This window comes from Urocitellus parryii, chromosome 7 (assembly GCF_045843805.1).
Source record: "Urocitellus parryii isolate mUroPar1 chromosome 7, mUroPar1.hap1, whole genome shotgun sequence".
Lineage (NCBI taxonomy): Eukaryota > Metazoa > Chordata > Mammalia > Rodentia > Sciuridae > Urocitellus > Urocitellus parryii.
The window spans coordinates 37,987,226-38,005,960 of record NC_135537.1 but is presented as its reverse complement, the minus strand read 5'-3'; the positions used below and the strand labels follow the sequence as shown (position 1 = coordinate 38,005,960).

Sequence of the window (18,735 nt, the reverse complement as noted above, 5' to 3'; positions counted from 1 at the left end):
CCTCAAGTAGTGCTTTAGGGAATATTTTCTACTGTGGGAAATACTTGACTTGTAACTGGCCTGGCTGTGAGAATGCAGCCCTTGTTTCAGGAGGTGCCTGGTCTCCTATTGCAAAAGTCTCCCGTAGACACCTGTGGACAGGAATGAGGTACAAATGTGTTCACAGGGAACCAAGCCTAGAATCCGGTTCCTCCTGGTGCTGCTATTTGCTGGCACCTCCAATGAGCTGATTCCCCTCCCAACCCCCAGGGGGTGGGGTGTCTTTCACTTCAAGATTGATGTGCAGGGCTGGGGGTGTAGCTCAGTGGTACAGCACCTGCCTAGCATCCAGGATCGATGATATACACTTCTTCCTCAATTAACATCCTGTTTTCTAGACCAGTTTTCCCTTTCACTAAAACCTGGAATCTCCTTGAATCTTGAACTCACTCCCCAGTTGGATGCCAAGTAGTATTAACTGCCTATTTTATAACTTGACCTGACTTCTGGGAAAGCCTTCAGAGTCTTAAAATATTCAACGAACCTCACTCCAAACAAGGTTGATTCCTTCAGTCCTCAAAATATGTACCTTGATTAACAGGAAACCAGTCACTGCTCTTGGGATACCAGAAGTCACAGAGCAGACTGGACTGCTTAACTCCAGACATTTGGGACCACCCTCCAATAAATGCAGCCATTCCAGACTCCTCGAAGGCACCCTAGACTGGGAAGTCTCAGTGATACAGGGAATCCAAATGGTCCTGGCTCTGCCATCAGAAAGGCTCCCATTCTTGAGGTATCTGAAACCAAAATGTCCAATCTGTCCTCCCCATTAGAAATGATGCTTCGTTTGGCTGCAATACTCTTCTAGATTCTGGACCCAAACCACAGTGATCTCAGGTGTGTGAGAAGGAAGGAAGGAGGTGGCCTTCATCTCGCTATTAATCCCTTGGCTTCCCATCTGGGGAAACCCTTTGTAGGTGACTTGAAGTAATCCAGTTCCTGGTCTCTGGGGGAGTGCTGATGAGTTAGCTGACTGCAGTTTTTATTTCTATGATGACATTATCTGGGCTCAAATCAACAAGGATCTCAGACTATTAGGTTTGAGACTTTTGATGACTGGGAGAAGAGAGAGGAAAATACTATAGTTTCTGGCTGGTCAAAGGAGAGAAAAATCTGGTGCTTTTAAAAAGGAAAAGTAATCATTAAAATAATTTAAAATTATTAATCCACTAAGAATCAGAGCAGAGTCCAATGCTTGTCATTGAGTTAATAATAGTTGGCGATTCCTTTCAGACATAGCTTTTGTGAGGTCATTTTTTGAGGCTAGTGGTGAAAAGCTTCATAGCCACAGAGCAACATTTGGCAATAAATTAGTTCAGCTTGTTTCCACATGGCCCCAAAATCTTTATTTGTTCCATCGTGAAAAACAAACTTTCATTTGCTTGAAGCAGGGAAAAATAAATGATTTTTCTTCTCACATTTTGACAATTTAATTTTTTAGCATGTTCATATGTTAATCTTTAAGAAACACCAGTAACCACTCTTTTCCCTGTTTGGTTTTAGACCCTGTAAAGGGGGAAAAATGCATTTTTTGCTTTTAACAGAAAGAGCTTAATTTTCTCAAGGCAACAGCAATAAAGGTCCAAAGGAAATATACTGACTTAACACATTACTGAATACAGTTGGGGAAAAGTCCTTCCCTGGACTTCTGTAAGTATAAAGTGATCTTATGATATTGCTTGTCAGAGGAAAATGTGTGGAATATGTGACTAAATCCTGTTTTATTGAATGCCACTGATTAAAAGGCAAGAACTGATCACTTTTAACTGTTGTATGAAACAAATGTGATACAAGTGATGTAGCCATATTCCAAAAACATTCAGTTAGAAAGGGATAAAATTCCCAGAGTTCTGGGAAATGTTACCTGGACTACTAAAGGTAGAAAAATATTTAATTCCTCTGATTAACTCGCAGAGCACAGTGGTGGTTGCTACTGGTTGTAAAAGTAATAACAGGAACAGCTAACATTTTGAGATCTTATTATGGAATAGGCCATAATTTAATCCTGTGAGGTAGGTAATATTAACCTTCATTTTAAAGATGAGGAAATTGAGGCTTATAAGAGCTTATTTTATTAACTCTGAAAATAATAACTCTGAAAATAACTTATTTATTAACGCTGAAAAAGTCAAACAGTTCTCTGATGCTAGAGACTCACCCCAAACCATTATGCTACAGTTTTATCAGGTGGCCACTGTTAGAATATTGGCCCATCATGCACCAGTTAGATGGCTCTTTAACCTAAGTTTCAAATTTTGCTTCTGGAAATGGGGTGTTCCTACATTTAAATGAGATAATCCATGAACAGCACAACATAGTACCTGGCAAGAATAAAAGTTCAAAAGTTGTTAGCTGTTATTAACATATAAAAATTATCAAAGAATTAATTTGAAGTTTTACTTTGTTTTCTTGGTGTGTGTGTGTGTGTGTGTGTGTGTGTGTGTATGTGTGTGTGTTTCCCCATTTCTTATTGTTTTAGTATTACCTCTTGGGAATCTCTTGGATATGAAGATGATCATAGTAATTATAACAATTAGAGTGAGAGAGTTTTACAGTTCTCAAAGTGCTTTTATGTGAATAATCCAATTTGATTTTCAAAACATTTTTATGTATTTGTCAGCAAACTGAGGCTTAGAGAAGTAATACTTATCTATATATGGTTGGCCATATAGTAAAAAGCAGAAGTTGAATCCAGATTCAAATCCATTAGAGTGAATTTAATTAGATCCTTTAATTTTTTAATTTATTGTATCTAGTAATGTTTAGTTAATCTTGGATTTTTTTTAAAGTACATAAGCAAACCATCTGTACATACTGATATTTCCATCTTTTCGTTTTCCATAGTTATGAGTTTTTCTTATTTTTCTCCTAATCCTTATAGGCAGCAGTTATAGTACAGTTAGTAAACAGACACTTACTTTGCCACTGCTGTACCTTTGTGGACGCTCCCTGCATTAATCCCTCTATGTGCCCCCTTCATGTCCTTGGATGTGGCCTATGCCTGTCCTATTCAGTAGTCAGGACTGATTTAAATGTTGATATAAAAAATTCTCTCTGATCTTCAGAGAGATTAATTCTCTTTATTCTAACCTAGTGGTTCTCAATTTGGCATAATTGTGTCCTTTAGGGGCACTTAATAATGTCCAGAGACACTTTTGATTGTGGTAAGTGGGGTAGAGGGTGCTAGAGACATCTATTAGGTAAAGGACTGTAGGGTGATAAACACCCAGCAATGCAGTGAATATCTCCCTACAGCAAAGAATTAGGGAGCCTGAGATGTCAGTAGTGCTGAGATCTAAACTAATGGCTCATGACATTATGATATATATACATTGTTTTCTACTTCTAAAAAACGTGTGTGTGTGTGTGTGTGTGTGTGTGTGTGTGTGTGTGTTTTGGTAACCAGTATTGAATCCTGGGGTGCTTAACCACTGAGCCACATCCCCAGCCCTTATTTTTTATTTTGAGACAGGGTCTCACTACATTGCTTAGGACCTCACTAAGTTGCTGAGGCTGCTTTAAACTTGTGATACTCCTGCCTCAGCCTCCTGAGCTGCTGTGCCACACTACCTAGCTTTTATGTATTTATTTTATTATGAATTGTAAATTATTTAAGGGCAGGGATTCAGCCCTAATTATCATTTTACTAACAATATTCAAGACAATTAGCAAATCTTACACTATATCCATGTATATTATCTCATTAAGTCATATTAATTTAATTGGTAACTAACCACCCACTACAAAAGATAACAGGTGTTAGATAAAAGTATTCAATGTTTCCTTAAGACATTTGATAAATGACAAAATCAACATAGGATCTGCTTTTTAAATTTATGAAACTTGGGCATTGGTCATTCTTACTTCTGATTGCCTATGACTTCCGCAAATGATTCCATAAACCACAACACATAAAAAAGAGTATAGAAAAAATTATATGCTGCAAAAGATACAGTTCACATATGAATACATTTTAAAAAACATTTTAACCATGAAAAATGTGACAATGTTGACTAAAAACTCTACTAGCAGAATCAAACCAAGGAGGAAAAGAAAAAGTGAAAACACTTTCAAGACATCAGGCTCAAGGGAAACATGATCTGGGAGAACAAATGCTCAACATACCAACACTGGTGTCACATTTAGAGCTCACATTTTTCGAAAAATATGATCTCCCTGGAAGAGGGCAGGCATTGTTTTATTTCAAGTACCTAAAGTATCTGTATTCATTATCATATGTCAGCAGCAATTCAAGCAGGATTTTGTCAAGGAATAAAATATGAAACTCTATAATTATTCCCACCAATGATATTTCCAACAAAAGCAAGAAGACACAATGAATAAATGATAGCTTCGCAATGTAACAGAAATCTCTTTTATAGCCAGGAAGACTACTTTTATTTTCTTTTCATTTTCTATTCATCATTCACTTTATTTTTTTTTTTTCATTGACTTTAGGCTTAGTTTTACCAGACCACTCCTTCCTCCATTACTCTCTTTGTTTTCTATTAACAACTATATTTCCAAAATTTGGAAGAACACTCCTCTGTGTTACCTTTGCAAGGAGTTAAACACCATAGGTAATTACTTGGTAATTAATTATCTTATTTTGTGTGGTTTTCACTTTTATACCATACAAATGCAACAATATAGAAAGCATATCCTTTGAAGTGGAATAGTCTATTAGGCAACACAGAAATTTTCATTGAATTTTATGTTCATAAAATTTTACAACATTAATAATAACAACATTACAAAATGATAGCTATGGCCAGTAGCATGAGCCACGGTCACAATGAAAATATGAGTATTTCATGTGAGAAGGGACGGCAGTTCCAAGGCAGAATTACAGTCACATCTAAATGAGATCTGCAGCCATTTCATAATTTTCTCCTAGTTTTAAAGCACACATTTTTTATGAATACTATTATTTATTTCCTGGTCAAGCAATGTTATAATTACATGAATTAAACAATTACTCACCCAGTAAATCTGAGGCTCTCAAATTTTCTTTCAGAAACATAACAGAAATAATGGCACTACCTATAAAGAAAATGGCCGTTAGTGCTAGTTCTAATATAAAAACATATACTATGCAACTCCATTTGAAAGAAGTTAAGCATATTATGCCTCATGCCTGACTAGCTCTGTCCTGAGCAGAGACACCCAGCAGACTTCCTTCTCCCTGTTGAAAATACCTAAAGATGGGCCTGGTTTACAGGAGATCTAGGACAGTGTGGCTGGGACAATGCCTGGTATAAAAGGAGAGCTTGATAAAGCTTCTGAATGACTACATAAATGAATGGAAACAAAGAAGGAAAGGGTGGGAAATATGTAATCATAATTCCCAGAACCCTGGGTGTAGTTTCGTGCTCTATGGCTTTGACACATGCAGCTCTGTCCTCATTCTGTGATCAAATCTATATTCAAGCATCATTTCTGGAATCTCTCAGCAAAGTGGACCGCTCTACCATTGTGCTGAGATGACCCCTACATCGAGTTTTTCATGATAACTAAGAGTTAGTTTCTAGTTTTTCTAGTCTGTCAGTTCCTTTTGGTCTGAGATGCCTTATTCATTTAAGATCCTCAGTATGTAGCTGGTATCTAGCATATAGTAAGTTCAATAAGTGATCACTGCATGAAATGAAATAAGTGAGATCCCAGCCCTGAAACTGCTGACTCTTGTCATGTTTTGGACTTTTCTTGCCACAACCAATGCTGCTGAACTTGCATCCCCATACCTGAGGCATGGCCTGCTGCTGTGACCTCAGGGAACAGGACCAAACTGAACCTCTCTGTGTTGTTCCTCATCTGGGGCTATTCCTTTATGAGTAAAAGCATTAGAGAACTCAGAATTGCAATAATAAAAAAATGCACAACATAATTTGTCTTTTCAATTTTTGCCAAAAATTACTAGCTAGGATCTTTTTTAAAGTATATTAGAATGAAAAAGAAAAAAAAATCACTTTATTCTTATGTTCAACTGAGTCAATATGCCAGGGATTCTGTATTTTATTCATCTTTTGTGTTTTTACTAGTTATAAAAATATGCTTGATGAATACACTATGGAATGTCATTAAATACAGTATTTTAAAATTATTACATTATTTAAAATAATACATTATTTCAAAATAATCCATTCTTACTTACATAAGGGATAATCATTGGTTTATAAATTGTTTTACTCTTTAGGCTTTCTATCTCTTCCTACCTTGTTTGGGGCTATTTTATAACTCTTCAGGAGGCCTAAAAGGGTTGATCAGATTGTGAAAGGACATTTACATGCAAAAGATATCTTAGCTATCCTCTGGGATTTTAGTTGTTTTTTTTTTAAGTAAAAATTAGAGAAAAAAATCATAAAATAATATCATCATCTAGAGAAAATTATGGTTAATAATGTTGATGTTTTTATTTTTATCTAGTTGAGATTAAACTATAATACAGAATTTTCTGTTTTCTCAGTCATCATATTAGAAATAATTTGCCATGTCATTAAGAATTTTTCATAGACATAACTTTAATGTCTGAATAATAATCCATTCAATGGATGCTATAGCTAAATTTGAGTATGACTATGTCTGGTATTCTGGCAATTTATTTAAAACAAAATAACAGGGGCTGGGGATGTGGCTCAAGCGGTAGCACGCTCGCCTGGCATGTGTGCGGCCCGGGTTCGATCCTCAGCACCACATACAAACAAAGATGTTGTGTCCACCGAAAAAAACAAAAAAATAAATATTAAAAAAAAATTCTCTCTCTCTCTCTCTCTTTAAAAAAATAAAACAAAATAACAAATTTACACCAAGAAATCTTCATTTAAGATAAGCTGGCACCAAAAAAAAAAAAACCCAAATAATCCAATCACATAAATAGCCAAAAGAACTAAATAGGCACCTCACAGAAGAAATACAATGGGTCGACAAATATATGAAAAAATGTTCAACATCTCCAGCAATTGCAGAAATGCACTAAAAAGAAAAAAAATTTAAAAAGATAAGCTGGGATACTCATATGCTTTTTTCCATTTTTCTCCCTTAACCTAGTCTTTCTCATTTAAGTTGATCCTTGTCCTGATAAACTTTTCCAGGCAGGTTATTTATAGAAATGGAAGTTTGACTCAAAGTAAACTGAGCATGGGAAATGTTCATCAAGTGCGTGTCTGAAGCATTAAAGCAAGAATTTCGTAGATTAACTAATGTATGGATATGTAGCTAATTAAATGAAAAATTGAGTTTGGGACAGGTATAAAAAGCATATGAAAAGCTTCTATTTTAGGTTTGGACCAAAATGATTCAGGAATAATTGGGTCCAAAGAGGTAGTCTGTGTATTCACTCTCTGATCCACTCACCTAACAAACATTTATATTACAGCAGAACTGGAGCCCAGCATCCATACCTGCTTCTTCCCAGTCCAGAGCTCATGCTTTTTTTAAAAAAATTTATTGGTATATAATAATTATACAGAATAGTGGGTTTCACTGTGGCATATTTGCACATGCTACTTTGATTTATTTCATTCCCCAGGACCTCCACTCCTCCCCCCCCCCGCCCCTTTCCTTTATCCTAATGGCTCCCTCTATTTTCATGAGATTCTTTTCTCTCCAACTTCCACATATGAGAGAAAACATATGACCCTTGACTTTCAGAGTCTGACTCACTTTGCTTAACATAATGCAGAGCTCTTTCTAGTATACTGCATGCCATTTCTTCCCTTGAAGTCAGAAAAGACAGCTTTTCTTTTCCTTTTGTTGCTAAGCCACAGTTTCATAAACAATTTTACTTTCAGAAGGAAGAGGGAAAAATGTAACATAGAAATAAATTCATTGCTTAAAGCACAAAGGACATGAATATAACAAAAAACTTGAAATATACTACATTCATTACACTGTATCAATTGCAATAAAATAATTATGTTTCATGAAATATAAATATGCTCTTCTTTTTTTTCCAAATTTAAAAGTCTAATGTACTTATACACTGACTTAATGACATTTTTCTCTTTTTTTTAAAGAGAACATGAGCTTTTAGATAAGAGAATAATATTTTATTTATCTAGTAAAGTAACAAAAAGAAACATTCTACAAGGACACATTTACTTATAACTCATTTATATGCAAATCATGGTAAAATAGGAGCTGTGCTGAGCAAAAAAAAAATCAGTATTGGGCAACAGCTAATAACATGGCTTCTAAGTAGAGGAGTAAATTTTTTAAATGAGAAAAAATTAAACTGAAGTACTCCCATACATTCATGGCAATCTGTCCAATTCAACTTTCTTGATTAGTTGCTATAATAACTACTGCCTAATGAACAACTAGGAAGGTATATTAAAAAATGGAGCACTTCAAAATTTCAATATTCGAAAATAGAGCATTCCACAACCAATAGTTTAAAAAGCACTAAAATGGAACACATCTGCAAAATAACAGATGTGCAATAGGTGTGATTAGACTACAGTTATTATTGAGGTTTACTTCAGCATTCAGTTCTGTGTACCTTTTTGATTTTCAATTCAAGGTTTTTTTGGGCAGAGGCTCATGAATGTTTTTTCATGTAGCCTTCAGAAATGTTATGGTTTTACCCTAAGATACCATCTCACTCCAGTAAGAATGGCAGCCATTATGAAGTCAAATAACAACAAGTGTTGGCGAGGATGTGGGGAAAAGGGTACACTGGTTCATTGTTGGTGGGACTGCAAATTGGTGCAGCCAATTTGGAAAGCAGTATGGAGATTTCTTGGAAAGCTGGGAATGGAGCCACCATTTGACCCAGCTATTCCCCTTCTCGGTCTATTCCCCAAAGACCTAATAAGAGCATGCTACAGGGACACTGCTACATCGATATTCATAGCAGCACAATTCACGATAGCAAGATTGTGGAACCAACCTAGATGCCCTTCAATAGATGAATGGATAAAAAAAATGTGGCATTTATACACAATGGAGTATTACTCTGAATTAAGAAACGACAAGATCATAGAATTCGGAGGGAAATGGATGGCATTAGAACAGATTATGCTAAGTGAAGCTAGCCAATCCTTAAAAAACAAATGCCAAATGACTTCTTTGATATAAGGGAAGTAACTAAGGACAGAGTAGGGACGAAGAACAGGAGAAGAAGATCAACATTAATAGAGATGAGAGGGGGGAGGGAAAGGGAGAGAGAAGGGAAATTGCATGGAAAGGGATGGTGATCCTCAGGGTTATACAAAATTACATACAAGAGGAAGTGAGGGGTAAGGAAAGAATAATACAAGTGGAAGAAGTGTTTTACAGTAAAGGGGGTTGAGAGAGAAGAGGGGAGGGGAGGGGAGGGGAGGGGGGATAGTAGAGAATAGGATAGAGAGCAGAATTCATCAGACACTAGAATGGCAATATGTAAATCAATGGAAATGTAATTGATGTAACTGATGTGATTCAGCAATCTGTATACGGGGTAAAAATGGGAGTTCATAACCCTTTTGAATCAAACTGTGAAATATATCAAAATAGATGTAATGTTTTGAACTACCAACAATAAAAAAAAAAAAGAAATGTTATGGTTTTGATAATGGGTGTGAGACAATGCAAGAAAGTTCAGAGGTGAAATGATTGGGTTATGAGAGCCTTATCAGTGCATTAATCCCCTGATAGGGATTAACTGTTGATGGCAGGCAGGTAGGGTGTGGCTAGAGAAGGTGGGTCATTAGGGGTGTTCTTTTGGGGTACATATTTTTTGAGCTGAACTTAGTTTCTCTCTGTTTCCTGTGCCATGTCCTGAGTTGCTTTCTTCTACCACACTCATCCACCATGATGTTCTGCTACACATTGGATCTAGAGCAATGGATACAGCCATCTGTGGACTGAGACCTCTGAAACTGTGAGCCTGAAAATAAACTTTTCATCCTCTAAAAGTGTTTGTGTCAGGTCTTTTGGTCACAGCAGTGAAAAAGCTGAGACAAGAAGACATGAAATACTCATTGGCCTTGGTGCTTAATCACAAAGCATCAGGATGGGTGTAATGAAAACCAGGAGGTGGGGCGGGGGCTGTAGCTCAGTGGTAGAGCGCTTGCCTAGCAGGTATAAGGCATTGGGTTCAATCCTCAGCACCACACAAAAATAAATAAATAAATAAACAAACAAATAAATAAATAAATAAATAAAATAGAGATATTGTGTCCATCTACAACTAAAAAATTTAAATAATAAAAAGAAAACTAGGAGAAAAATGCATATTCAATAATGTTGGAAGGTTAATAATATGTCCCTCCAGGTATATAGGCTATTTTCCCAGGCAAAACTTATTGCCCACAGTCAATAAACTGTGATTCTTGGCAAGTGAGAAATGTTTACAAAACTTGACACCCTTTCCCCCCAAGCTTCTAAAATATTGATGGTGAACTCTGCTGTTGCAGTTGCCCTAAGAATCATCCTATCTTGAGGCCTATGTAAAAATTTTGTGAAAGGGGCTTAATCTGACCTGTCTTCCACTCCCTCTTATTTTATTTTCCTAAAGGAAATGCTCAGTTAGAAAGGATGAGTCTGATTCATGAAAATGCTGTGAAGTGGAATGAGGACAGGAATTAACCAAAAAGACTTCCTTTCTTCCATTACTCAAACTATCACTGTGGGTGAACAGCAGGGGGTCCCACTGAAGGGTGCTGGAGCCAAGACACTGATGAGGAGGCAAGGCACTGATCTGGGAGGGCTGAACACCTGGCTCTAGTTTCGACTCTCAAGAATAAGCTATGAAACAGCTCCCGGATTAACTTCTTATCTTCTGGGTTTTATTTCTTAAACAGGTGAGATAAAGCACATTTGTTTTGTGGCTTCCAATTACCCATGCTGTTTGAATATGTTACAAATAGCCAGTTATTTAAGAGAACATAGATCAAGCTGTGCCCTTCGTGTTTTTCAAGCAGCTTGGAGTATCTGATTGATAAGCAAGAGGCAGGTCTTCTGTTTTCCAAGATAGCCAGGTTCTGTGTATGCAGGTGTGACTTGAAGCACCAAGTAATGAGGCACTGCCCTGTCCTTACTAAGTGATGAATCAGGTGTACCCACACCAGTAGGGGAAAACACCCCAATGGATAATGAATGGTTAAGAATACAAATAGTTCACAAATAGGAGTAGACAAAGAGGAAAAAGAGTCCAACTAAGTCCAATTTCACCAGTAATAGCAGGCAAGATAAAGCCAGGTGATATTTCACACACAATTGCAAGGCTGAGTGCTGACAAGGACTCAGTACTCCTCCAACTGTTAGTGTCATTGTAAATTGATACAACCCTTCTAAAGAGTGATTGCACAATGCCTCTCAAGAGCACCAAACTACTCAAATTGTTTGACCTAGTAATTATGCATCTGGGAATCTGTCCTAAGGAACTATTCCAAAAAACAGAAAAGAGGTTCAAGCCTATCACTGCCAAATTATTCTTCCTAGTGGAAAACTGAGCAATCTAAATGCTCAGCAATAATGGATGGAATATTAAATAGTTAATAAACATTATGATGCAAAATTACATAGTGACATAAAAATGCTTACACTGTGATATTAAGAAAGAGGAAATTATGTCTATGCAATAATATATAAAAATATATACATAATAATGGTGGCTATATATTCTACTGAGAGTTTGGCATGGAATAATTAACTCCTTCTATCCTCCCTAGGAGAGAGGTATTGTTATATTCATTTTATAAATGAGAAAGCTGAGGCTCAGAGAGGTCACATAGTAACTCCAGGGCCAGGCACAGAGGCCATAATGCATTTTTTTTAAAGGTGAAAGGTTATATACAGTTATATTAGACACCAGAAATACATTTCAGTGACTGATTCAGTGATACATTTTAGTGTGGCGACTATACTTAATATGTATTATATATTTCAATTTGCTAAAATAGATTTTAAACCTTCTTGACACAGATATGCTAACTGCTTTGATTTGATCTTTCTATAATATATATAATATACATTAAAACACCTATTTGTATCCTATCCTATTTTATATATATATATATATATATATATATATATATATATAATTATTGTTGGTCAATCCAAATTTTTAAGAAAATTAAATTCAAAAACTAAAATTAAAAATTAAAAAAAATCATACCAAAATGCAAACAGTGGTTTTGTACAACATTGGAAGGGGGGAGTATGGATAAAAGACAGCACAAACACTATCCATAGGGAAAGGACATAATATATTATCTTCTAGTGTTTTCTCTGGTGCAAAACAGGACTTCTATTGGGCAGTCTATTAATGTATTCACTTTGCCTTGAGGTTCTAAAGCTTTATGTTTAGGAAGAATCTCAGCAACAATTAAAATGGACTGCCTTCTCTTGGTGAGCCATCTGTTCTCTTTTTGGCTATCAAGTATCACTCTGATTAGCAATCAAAATGGAGAGTCACTCTGGTCAAGGCTGACATAAGGTAACCTATACGTGGATATTCTGATTCAGATTTCTAAGAGAAAATAAAGGTCAAGCAAGTTTGGTGGCTTCAGGCAAACCAGGTTTCTATGTAGAGGGGCCAGGCCCAGGAGTAGAGATGTGCCCTGGCGCTGGGCTACTGAAGAATCAAACTCTACCTAAGAAACTAAACAGATACTTCACAGAAGAAGAAATACAATTGATCAACAAATATATGGGAAAATAATCAACATTTCTAGCAATTACAGAAACACAAATTAAAACTACACTGAGATTTCATCTCACTCTAATCAAAATGGCAATTATCAAGAATAAAAGCAACAACCAATGTTGGTGAGGATGTGGAGGAAAAGGAACACTCATACACTGCTGGTGGGACTGCAAATTGGTGAAACCATTATGGAAAGCAGTATGGAGATTCCTCAGAAAACTTGGAATGGAACCACCATTGACCCAGCTATCCCACTCCTCAGTTTATACTCACAGGACTTAAAATCAACATACTACAGTGACACAGCCACATCAATGTTTATAGCAGTTCAACTCACAATAACTAAACTATGGAAACAACCTAGGTACCCTTCAACAGATGAATAGATAAAGAGAATATTATGCTGTCTTAAAGAAGAATGAAATGATGGCATTTGCCTATAAATGGATGGAGTTGAAGAATATCATGCTAAGCAAAATAAGCCAATCCCAAAGAACCAAACGCCAAATGTTTTCTCTGATATTCGGATGCTAATTCACAATAAAGTGGTGAGGGAGGTCTAGAGAAGAACAGAGGTACTTTGGGTTAGACATAGGGGAGTGAAGGGAGGGGAGGGGGTATGGGACTAGGGAGAATAGTAGAATGTACATATATGATTACATGATCGGTGTAACTCTATGTCATGTACAACCAGAAGAATGAGAAGTTATACTCCATGTATGTATGATGTGTCAAAATGCATTCTGCCATGTATAACTAATTAGAACAACAACAAATAGAATCACCCCTGAATTTGCCCTTCATTTACCACCTCTCTGACATCACTCAGTTTCTGAGGTTCCAAGACCAGCTGTTATTCTGGAAGTTATTTAGCTTAATAGGGTCAAGAATAGATGCTTTAAATTCACAGTAGATCACAAGAGAGAGAAAAAACAAAAACTCTCTAGATTAATCTGGTACATAGGAGTTCAGAAAGGTTGTACAAACTTGTTTTGGGGTTTCCACTGTCATTACTACTAATGGGGATTAGGAAATGAGAACTTAAGCATCAAATTTCACTTAGCAGAAAAACCCAAAGGCAAATTTTAACATGTTAGTTTAGATCTTTGTGTCTGTAAAATAATAGATAATGGGCATTTGCTTTTTCAATTTGTAACATTATGACATGCATTTTTACTTAAATTCTTTCCCTCCCATGATTTTTAAAAATTTAATAGCACAGAAGAGAGTTATAAGAAGTATTTAAATGTCTGTGGCATGGTTATTTTAAAGTGATTTTGATTGCTTTTATTTATTTCTCTTAGCTTTTTGCTCCTTATTACCTTTTTTTTTTTTTTTTTGGTGGTATTGGGGATCAAACTCAGGGCCTTGTGCTTACAAGGCAAGCGCTCTGCCATGCAGATACATTCCCAGCACCTCTGTTACCACTTTTTAAAGACAAATCTAACCCAAAGTTAAAATATCCACTGATTACATTTTACTCAGATGTGATTATGAATATGATTCTTATCTGATTTCATGGGGAAGAAAAAACCCTTTCAAAATGTTACAAACCAGATGCCTGCAGGGGCCAGTTAGGTAATCTCTAAAGAGGAAAAACAATGAGGATTGGTGGGATGTGGTGAAGAGGGTCAGTGGAGCCTTGGTGAACTAAACAATGGTGGTAGTCCTGATTCAGCCTGGCCAACTGCAAGTCCAGTGCCACCAAATCTGATTCTGTAAGACAAAAATCCAGGCTGTGTGACATGGTCACATTTTTAAGCATGGGAAATTATATTCTTTGAAAGTATTGTTGAGCTAAACAACACACAGCAGTGACCAGTTCTAGTTTAGAGGCCACCAGTGTGTGAACTCTGACCTAATCTGCAAATGAAAACTCCACCAACTTTTAGTGCTTAACCTCTGTGATCTTAGGAGAAACCAGGATATATGTTTATAATATAGGAAAGTAGAAGACAAAATAGTTTAAACAAATCAAAAAACCCTTTCTTTTATTAAAAAAATAACTATGACATGAAAAGAACATATTTACATAATAATGCTACAGACAGAACCTCACATGTAAATATCTGGCTTGTGGTTTCTGACCACTCATAATGGCAACTTTATTGTACTGCTAAAAAGCAAACCACAAAAACACTTTCATGTCAGTCACAATCAAGCTTCAAGCACGTGGGCATACTGAGCGTGCTCACAGGCTCCACCAACTCTAACCATAGGAGGTACTGCTCTATAATTATCATTCCCCATTAGTTGTAGAATTTTAGGGGGAAGAGTATGTCAATTACAATGTACTCCATGGATTCAGGATTTGGAGCTCTGAGGATGTGACAGTTTGAAAAATGTCTGCTTACGGAAAGAAAAGCTGTCCTACCAACCACGTTGGCAGGAAGAGAAGAGTCAAGAAACTCACACTGATGAAAAAATGCTTTTGTCATTTACTGAAGATAATGAAGACATAACCATTATTAGGAGGCAATTTACATAAATACAGATGAGGAAATTTACCTGGACTAAGAACAATAATCCTTTCTTTTCTACATTTTTCTTGGCATGCACTAATGATTAAACTTGAAAAGACTCCAAAAAAGTAGAAATACCACCACTGACAAGATTAATATTGTATTATAAGTTTAATAGCACATTACTTCATCATTAGCAATTTCTCTAGAAATATTTTGTGGCATTCTCAAAAAATAAAGATGGGTGGAAAAGATGTTTCAAATAAAGTTTTAGGCTTCAGGAATGCTTTCTGCTGAGAGTGTATGAGCAGACATAAAATTAAAACGTCAGAGTTTTATTCCACAGTTTATGTAGGCTGGTTTTTGGACAAATGTGCTGAAGAGACAATTCAGCAAGCCACTTAGCAAAGGAATATTTTCTGCATGTTTCAAGCATTAAAACCAACGTTCATGTGAACTGTCACTATCACAAGCATCCAGGAGGTTTTGGAGATGCTGAGACTTGATCCAGGCTGGCACTAAGCTCCATGCTGTGAAGAACAGAGAATTTGTGGCATCTACGTTTGTGTAATGCTACAGGTCACTTGCTCATTGGTCTGTTTGTGTTTCCTTTCATTTGTTTCTAATAAAAATCTTGGAGACCAAAGTTTTTGCTTGACACGACTTCTTTGGAATTCCAAAAGGCCTCACTAGGGTTTTCTGGCTACACTATGACCATTGTCTAATGGATTGCAGATACATTTCAGCTTAGGGCTTCAGAGAAGCACACAGAAATACATGAAACAGGGGCTGGGGAGGTGGCTCAAGCGGTAACGTGCTTGCCTGGCATGAGCGGGACGCTGGGTTCGATCCTCAGCACCACATACAAATAAAATAAAGATGCGTGTCCACCGAAAACTAAAAAATAAATATTAAAAATTTCTCTCTCTCTCTCTCTCTAAAAAAAAGAAAGAAAGAAAAAGAAATACTTGAAACAGCATGTATTCTATATCCTGAATTTCAGTTTGGGCAGCAACTAGCATGTTAGGGAAAATTAGAGATGGAGAATCCTTGTTGATCACCGGTCTGCCTCACTCTCATTCTCTCAGTGCAGTTCACACCCCAACCTTAATCCATATAAGCCCAGTAACAGGGTTTCTACTTCTCTTAGGAAATTATTCTAGAGCCAAGGAGAATTTACTGTTATTAATTTCATCTTTCCATATAAAATCCCAAGGGTTTAATTTCATATAATTCATCCTAAATTCAATCTTCTTATTACTTTCTTCTATTAAGCTTGGCCATGTTAATAAGGTAACAAGTTTTGTCTTTTTTAAAATATTTTTTGGTAGTTGTAAATGGACAGAATGCCTTTATTTGTTTATTTTTTTCATGTGGTGCTGAGGATTGAACCCAGTGCCTCACACATGCTAGGCAAGCGCTCTGTCACTGAGCTACAGCCCCAGCCCAATAAGATAACAAGTTTATGTGTCTCACAGAGCACTCGGCAGAGTGGAGCTTCATTCAGTATTAGTTTCTTACCTTTAACTACTTCACCTAAAGTATTTCCAGAATTTAACTTTTTCAGTTCTGTCCCTCTGAGTATACTGATTTAAAGTAATTGAAAAATGTCATTGGTGCTTTCTATCTTCCTTCTGTTCTCCCAGTCCTGCAGCAGTCTTCCTCCGTCTCTATTCCTTTGCCACCCCTGGACAAGTTAATTTCATACTGAGTGATGTCTACCACGGAACTCCTTAATTCCATGGGCTTCAGTTTTTTGAGTTGTTGATAACTTCATTATTTTTAATTGTCTCTAAAAGTTGAGGCAGAACGCAGATCACAGTCATGGGGGATAAACAGGAAAGAGAACATTAAATGTAAGGCCACACTTTGCAGAGGCACACATAATCCAACTCAACACACAAGGGACAGGCTTAGAAACCTCTAAGTACTCACAAGTGTGAATATTCATGAGTGCCTTGCAATGAACAACTGTTTAACCACCGGGTTTCATCAGGAATTGAAATCTTTTAAGCAAGTGTTTTGCTCTTTTAGCACCTTAGAACAGAACATCCGATACCTGTTTTATCAAAATTCAAATTCACACCAATTCTACAGGCTGTGTTGTGTGATTTCCTGCACTGTGAGAGCTGACGTCAGCAATGACGTACAACCTGCCCTCTCCTGCATCTCCGCTGAATGGTGAGGACAGACACTGCTGTGAGCATGAGAGCCCTGCTGGAGGGAAGCGTAGCTCAAGGCCACTGTGTCACCATGCAGGCTGTGCAGGTGAGGTGTGCAGGGGCTCTGCATTCCAGGAGTCACCACCTGCCTCCCAGAGCTTGTCAACTCACGTCTTTCTTTGGACAGTTTTCTGATAGGTGGCACTAGAGTGTCCCGCTTTAATAAAATCAATGTATTACAATAATTTGTAGACAGAAATAAAGTTGTCATGAGAAAGGGCTGTCTTCTTCTAATTCGAAAAATGGCACCACATAAATGAGAGAAGGGCCCGTGTAGGGTGGGAAGAGTGCAGAGAATTCGGCTGCTTAACACAGTTCAGATGCCAGGAAAGGGCTCCTGAGGAAGGGGGTTTACCTGAGACAGGAAGGATTGGCCATCTAAAATTGAATTACAGAATATCCAACTTATTTCCTTTCAGTGGATTTCTGGTGTCCCAGAAAATACATTCTCAAATCACAGTTGGACCAGAAAGAAATCTGCCCTTCAGCCTCGAGTTCATTTGCAAGTGAATAAATGTGCTATGAAGCCAGAGGGAGAAGATGGCGCTGCTGCACACAGCTGGATGGCCATGCAAACGGCAGACCTGTTTCTTCAAATGTGTCTCCTTTGGGTTCTTTATTTGGAAATGCTGATATTTTTCCAACATGTTTCTGAATAGACAAGGTGGAAGAATTGAAAGGTGATTAAACTGAACAAATGAGTTCAGAGGACCCTAGTTTCTGCTCCCTACCAAGGAACCATTGCAAGGATATGAACAATAAAAAAGCATTTCCTGAATTGGTTCATCCATTTTAGAGACTGTAATCATTATCATTTGCGGGGGGGAGCATGGGAATAAACTCCATTATAAAGAACAGTGTACTCTATGTAATAATAATAATGATAAATCACAATGACAACAGCTAGTGTTATCATGTCAAATACTTTTCTTAAGTGGTTGTGTTTACTAAATTTTTCTGAACAGCCACAGACACAGAAATTATTTTCACTCCCATTTTACAGATTAGTGAGGTATACATTGGTTAAAACAACTTGCACGAAATGACAGAGGTTGCCAGAGTAGGACTAAGACCTGGAACCGAACACAGTGTCCCCAAAGCTGGTGCTCCTGCAATCCACTGCCTGGCTTATTGAGGCAACAGCCTATACTCTAGATGAAAATGGAAACCATTGAGGTTTCTTAATGAAAACACAAAAACAAACCAACATCTAGAATTAACCATACTGCCAGTATAGCTAGCATTTTCATCAGAAAAAGCTATTATTCATTAAGAAAAATCTTTAGCAAGAAAAGTAAAGAGATAACATGAAGACAGGAAGGCTCCAAAGACTCTTTTCAAACACGTGGAGCCAGGCCTGGGCACTCAGACCCACCTACGT

The 18,735-nt window shown here is 37.0% G+C and overlaps 1 protein-coding gene across 1 annotated transcript in view; it reads right to left on the bottom strand.

Moving 5' to 3' along the window:
* Nipal2 (NIPA like domain containing 2) overlaps positions 1–18,735 on the bottom strand; it is a 72,484-nt gene that overhangs the window by 31,078 nt on the left and 22,671 nt on the right. Inside the window, exon 4 of the mRNA XM_026383473.2 lies at positions 5,026–5,085. Coding sequence (XP_026239258.1) covers positions 5,026–5,085 — 60 coding nt within the window. The remainder of the gene's footprint in view (positions 1–5,025; positions 5,086–18,735) is intronic.